This window comes from Triticum dicoccoides, chromosome 7B, assembly GCF_002162155.2.
Source record: "Triticum dicoccoides isolate Atlit2015 ecotype Zavitan chromosome 7B, WEW_v2.0, whole genome shotgun sequence".
Taxonomy (NCBI): domain Eukaryota; kingdom Viridiplantae; phylum Streptophyta; class Magnoliopsida; order Poales; family Poaceae; genus Triticum; species Triticum dicoccoides.
This window is the reverse complement of record NC_041393.1, coordinates 649,695,374-649,702,181: the sequence shown is the minus strand read 5'-3', so window position 1 is coordinate 649,702,181 and position 6,808 is coordinate 649,695,374. Positions and strand designations below refer to the sequence as shown.

Here is a 6,808-nt window from a genome sequence, read left to right as displayed (position 1 = left end):
TACATACTATGAAGTTACAAAGCGAGAGAGGCGAGAGGGAGGGGTAGAGGGAACTTTACCGTGACGATGCTAAGGAAAAAAACAGAAATATGACACAATTGCTTTATTAACATGTTCAAAATTTCAAGTGTGTGTGGGTGGAGGTGAAAGGGACGATTGCAACCGAGGTCATGCACTTGGATTGGGGAGGCGGAGATAGTGGACAGAGAATGAAGATGAAGAGAAGTTTATTGATACAACAAACAATATTGTTGGATGTGCATGAGGAATTTAAAGATATATGTTAAACACGATTAATATTAACCATCAAAATATATATGTATCCCGTTGCAACGCACGGGCAATTAACTAGTCGAAATAAAAAATAGCAGTACTCCACTATTTCATACTCCTTCCGTTCTGATTTAGCGACCCCCTCACATTTTGGATAAAAAATTGGTCATAGATTTAACTAGCAAAATATAATAATTTATGTATAACAAAATAATAGTATTAGAATTTTCTTCCAAATACGAATCTAGCAAACATCTCTATCTCTATATCTCTACTTCTGGTTTATCGAACCCCTCACATTTTGGATCAAAATTTGGTTATAGATTTAACAAGCAAAATATAATAATTTATGTACAGCAATATTGTAGTATTAGAATTTTCTTTCAAATACGAATCTAACAAACATCTCTATCTTTATATCTCTACTTCTGGTTTATTAATCCCCTCACATTTTAGATCAAAATTTGACCATAAATTTAACTAGCAAAATACAATAATTTATGCATAACAACAATAGTATTATTAGAATTTTCTTTCAAATACGAACCTAACAACATCTCTATCTTTATATCTCTACTTACTTAAAAAGAACGTAAGGCTCTTGTTTCACCTTTCTTCCCACCACCACTTTGTTCAAATAATCAATCTTCTTAATTTACTTACATTCTAAACCAATTTTATTTTAATTTACTTAACAAACTTCTTATCAAAGTATAAGGTAAATAACGACCCAGATTTGATAAACATTTATTTACCATAATCGCTTTGATATGAGCGGGTAAATTATAAACTAACGTACTATAGAATATTTATATCTTGTTGCAACGCACGAGCATTGTCCTAGTATGACTTATACTCACTGAAAAATAGCACGCTATAGTGTATAGAGAATTGTCTCGCTAAATTAATGAGTGCATAATGTCTCACTAATAACACGCTAATAGCATAATTTAAGAGGTGACGCTATTTTTTTCTCTTGCTTATACTAGAAGGGTAACGTGTGCCTTGCCGCACAGATTGGCATGAGCGAGATATGAACTGCATACGTTGTTGTGATAAAATGTCTGCTTGTCTCCAGTTTCTTTTTTTGAGAATCACTTGTCTCCAGTTACGAGCCCAGCGACAGATACTGTGTACCTTGCTCGGTTATGGGTTTGCGTAAAAGCATGATGAAGCCCAATCAACAACAAGTCTTCAAAAAAGTCATGCAAATAATGGCCCTTTAGGACATGATGCCTAGGTCGCGGTAAATTGGCGTTAAAAAGAATATCTGATGGCCAGAAAATATTGAAACGTAAAATTCGATAGCCAAAATTGTTGGGGGTGTGAAAGAGCCGAGTTTAGTGCAATTTTACTGTCTTCAATGGGCAAGTCTTAGAGGCGAGGCTAGGGAGCTTCTTGGTTTTTATGTTTCCACACGTGCAAATGGGTTCTTCTTTGAATCTCATACCCAAGGATCATTTGAGTTATAGCATAGAAATATAAACATTGATTAGAAAAGTGGAAATAAATAATACTTTATTATTGCCTCTAGGGAGGGTATATTTCTAACATTTGACATGTTATTTGCAATGTGTTACAAATCTTCCAAACGTGTGGTTCAGATATTTGAGAATGTTGATTTGAAGCAGAAATGTGTTGGCATTCGACTAAATTTCTGACGTTCCTTATGGTATGTGAAATCCCCTTAATGCCTGGAAATGTTGCTCATTGAATCAACATACTTGCCTTGAACAACTCCCCATACGAGGGGTTTGAGATATTGACGAAAATACAATTAATCCTCACATGTATCCCAAATATATGCTAAGGGCAAATGATGTATGTCGGGTTGATGATATCGGTATATAACCAAATTACTGATATGTGAAATACCTGGTAGATTTCCACGTACCAAAGGTAAAGGGGAATAATATTATGCAGTTTGGTCATGAGCATATAAAACTACATGACTACAATGTGAAGTTCATAAGTTGCAATTATGAAGTAAATATCATGCAATGAGCTTAATTCTTTGGATAAAGGATTCTATCCAACCATTTTGAGTCTAGACATATAGGACAAAGTTGAAAGGATCGATATGGTTGACTAGAGGGGGGGTGAATAGGCAACTAACAATTTTTAAGGATTTCTTTAACAATTCAAACCTTGCAACAAAATAGGTTGTCTAGATATGCAACTACGTGGACAACCTATATGATGCAATGACAACTAGCACACCGACAAACAATAGATACAACACAAGTAAGCTTGCAAAAGTAAAGGCACGAAATAACCAAGAGTGGAGCCGGTGAAGACGAGGATGTGTTACCAAAGTTCCTTCCTTTTAAAGGGAAGTACGTCTCCGTTAGAGCGATGTGGAGGCACAATGCTCCCCAAGAAGCAACTAGGGCCACCGTAATCTCCTCACGCCCTCACACAATGCGACATGCCGTGATTCCACTATTGGTGCCCTTGAAGGCGGCGACCGAACCTTTACAAACAAGGTTGGGGCAATCTCCACAACAATTGGAAGCTCCCAATAACACCACGAAGCTTCACCACAATGGAGTATGGCTTCGAGGTGACCTCAACCGTCTAGGGTGCTCAAACACCCAAGAGTAACAAGATCCGCTAGGGATAAGTGGGGGGGAATCAAATCTCTCTTGGTGGAAGTGTAGGTCGGAGCCTTGTCACCCAATCCCGAGCAAATCAACAAGTTTGATTGGCTAGGGAGAGAGATCGGGCGAAAATGAAGCTTGGAGCAACAATGGAGCTTAGAGATAGAAGAGGTAGTCAACTAGAGGTAGGAGACGTCCCTTATATAGTCATGGGAAAGATCCAACCGTTATCCACATGTTCAGCCTGCGACAAGCGGTACTACCGCTCCAGGGGCGCGGTACTACCGCAAGGCCGCGCGGTACTACCGTGGCGGACCACGGTACTTCCGTGGCAGCAGCAGAGGCCAGGACTTGCCTGACTTGGGTGCAGTACTACCGCTTGCGCAGTACTACCGCTCCCCCTTGCGGTACTACCGCAAGGTAGGAAAGTCATTTCCTACAAAGAGCGCGGATGAAATAAATTACATCTGTGCCTACTTCCGCTGAAAATGAGGCAGCGCAAAAATCCGACGCGGTACTACCGCGCACGAGGCGCGGTACTACCGTTGAGGCGCGGATGTAAAAAATTACATCCGCTCCAACTACCGTGACGCCGCGGTACTAGGTAGGAGGGCCACGGTACTACGACTCCTGGGGAGCGGTACTACCGTGGGCTCCCGCGGTACTACCGCGCTGGACGAGCGGTACTACCGTGGGGGCGCGGATGTAAAAAATTACATCCGCCCCTACTACCGTACCGGAGCGGCACTAGGCCTGGGAGCCACGGTACTAAGGCTCCAGAGGAGCGGTACTACCGTGACCCACAGCAGTACTACCGCTTGTGCTTGCGGTACTACCGCAAGTACAGCAGTAGCCGTCAGATTTAGGCACAACTAGGATAACGAAAAGATGCTCCAAAGTGCAAGGAAAGGTAGGACAAGTGTACGTGTTGATTCCACCCAAACCTTTTCGACGCGGACCCCCTCTTAATAGTACAGCTCTCCTACGACTCAAATCCACCAAAGAGAAACGTAGAACAACGCCGACTTCAATAGTCTCCGAGGGGCACCGAATTGTCTCGTGCCTAGTGATGAAGTATTTGAGAAACTCAAGGCACACGATTAGTCCGCAAAAGCATTGTCATCAATCACCAAAACACTTAAGGGATACAAATGCCTTACAATCTCCCCCTTTTTGGTGGATTGATGACAATACGGGATTTGCACAGAGATGAGATAATATTGAGCAAAGACAAACCCCTCCTCTCTAAAATATAGACGGGCTCCCCCTAGATGTGTGCAATCTAGATGAATGCTTTGGACTGCATAGCACACAAACTAGGATCAACACTCCCCCTATATTTTAGAGACCAAGGCATGATAATTAACATCGAAGTAGAGCATAGCATAAAGGCAGCACAATATATCACAAGCTCGCTAGGATAGATAGAGTGCATATGTCTTACACCATAAGAAGTAAAGCAACCCAAAGCAACTAAAACGAGGTTCAAAACGAGAAAGCAGCAGCAAACACACAAACACGACGCAAATCCCTACTCTCTCCCCCTTTGGCATCGAGACGCCAAAAAGGCAGAGAGGACACCTACACACAAGGGGTGGCTCAAGCAGGGAACTCATCCCAAGCCTCCTCGTCAGACTCCTCGGCGACAGGGATGGTCTCCTCGACATCCTCCTCAGAATCAGTCCATTTGTAGCCTTGCTTCTCCATCCACTCGGCCTCTGGGGTGATGCGATCCTCAGAACCACCAGACACTTCCTCGCCATACAGCCGCAAGATCTTCTTGTCCCGGCGGCGACTCTCCTTAGATGCCACGTGTGTCCTGTACTGCCACTTGGCTTGCATGCAGAAAAGAGTCTTCATCTTGTCCTTCAGCTTCTTGGACCACGAAGGCATAGAGGAACTCTGGGACGACCTAGCAGCACGGTCCTCAGCAACATCCTCGGCGCCAGCATCCTCCTCATCAACAGCAGCCCTAGCAGCAGACGCCTCAGCACGAGTAGTAGTGTTAGCCCATTGGGGCTTGACACGCAGGCAGATAGGATCATGGCGAATCCAGTCTGGGGCAAGGAACTCCTCACCAGGGAACATCTTCTCCCACGTCTTCGAGATCAGCAGAAACAGATAGGGCCCATAGATAGGCACCTTGCGGTTGAACACCGTAAATCGAAGTTCACACCACATGATGTGTGAGACATCAAGTGGCTGAGTCTAAGACAACCGAGCCTCCTTGCAAATGAGCATCATATCCACCATATAAGCATGAACCTTGTCCTTGTCACCAATGCGAGGGAACAAGGAATTGCGGAAGATGCGATACATGATATCCAGAAAAGAGTTGAGCACCAACCCCGTCTTGCCATTGTCGAGTGCCTTCTCAACATAGTATGGCGCAAGCTTGTCCTTGTTGGCAGATTCAGAGTTTGCATGGGGGCGAACACCCATGGGAGTGTCGAGCCCGTCATCAGGAACCTGGAGCAAATCCATGAACTCCTTCCAGGTAGCAGTGAGCTGACGGCCATTGGTCATCCAGGTCATCCTCTGCTCCTCATTCGAGTGAAAGTATACTGAGGCAAAGAACTGACATATAAGCTCAGGGTCATAGTCAAGGTGAAAGGATATCACATGCTCAATGCCAAACTGCTCCACCAAGTTCAGAGCCTCTCGAAAGTATTCACGGAACTTGTCCTTCCTGATGTGATGCATTTCAATCCATTTCACATCCACGTAGGTATTCTGCTTGTTTTTGATGACATCCAGATAGATGAGAGTCTGTTGCTTGTTCCAAAATAGCTCACAACCTCTGACAGAAGAACGAGGGTGCACATACGGGTGGAGTTGCCTGAGACGGACGTACTCTGATTGGGATATCTCATCCATGCCCTTAGCGGGTTCCTTGTGCTTGCTAGCTGATGTCTTGACATTGCGCTTGGGGGTAGAAGAGCCCTCCGGCACTTCACCTGGATTGCGCAGACGCTTGGAGCCCATGTCACGACTGGGATTGGAACGGCGAGAGCCACCTCCTGAGATACGAACGCAAAACACCAACGAAACGCAAAGAGGATCAATGTAAAGACCACGGCAAAGCACAAGAAACACATAAAAAGTATACGTGAAAAGTTGCCATGTGATAGATGTGAAGTACGGTAGTACTGCAGAGCCTGCGGTACTAAAATTTTAGTACCACAGTGAGTGCGGTGGTACCGTGCCAGAGGGCGGTAGTACCGCGCCAGTTGGGCGGTAGTACCGCACCTCGTCAGATCCAAATAACGGTTTGAATCTGAAAAGAACCGCAAAATCCCGGCAGTGCTACGGTGATCAAATCTAGCACAGGACAAAGTACAAGTATAATTCCTACGCAATACTATGCTCCTTCATCCTACTCTTGCACAGATTAAGCCTAGGAATCTCAAGAACACACAAGTCTCCCCCAAAACCTAGAAACAACAAACACAATCAACAAGGAGAGGGAGTTGGGGAAAGACCTTGGTCCATAGCAAGAGCACGTGGTGGGGAACGATCCCACCGGACGGAATCACAGGAGGGCAGCCGGAGGCGAAGATCCGGCGACGGACGCCGGCTCCGTTCTTGAGCGAGGGAGAGAGAGAGAGACGAGATGGGGAACGGGCGAATGGGTATGGGGGAGTTAGAACTCCCCCTGCCCGTCCTTATCCCCACGCGCCCGAGTCGTCGCGGTAGTACCGCAGGTCATTGCGGTAGTACCGCTTGGGCGGAAGTACCGCACCGAAGCGGTAGTACCGCTCTTCCCAGGCGGCAGTAAAAAATTACTGCCACGTGGGGGCGGTAGTACCATGCTCCCCTCACGCGGTAGTACCGTAGCAGGCTGCGGTAGTACCGTGAGCTCAAGAAAATGCATGTTTCGACACACGAAAAAAGGCCTTTGCAAAGAAACTTTTAGCACAAACGACACCACAAGG

At 45.2% G+C, this 6,808-nt stretch overlaps 1 protein-coding gene across 1 annotated transcript in view; it reads right to left on the bottom strand.

The window, feature by feature from the left end:
* LOC119339283 overlaps positions 1-5,858 on the bottom strand; it is an 11,226-nt gene extending 5,368 nt beyond the window's left edge. The window contains exons 1-2 of the mRNA XM_037611401.1: positions 5,793-5,858; positions 5,221-5,342 (exon numbers count right to left, since the gene is read on the bottom strand). Coding sequence (XP_037467298.1) covers positions 5,221-5,342; positions 5,793-5,858 — 188 coding nt within the window. The remainder of the gene's footprint in view (positions 1-5,220; positions 5,343-5,792) is intronic.
* Positions 5,859-6,808: the final 950 nt, after the last annotated feature.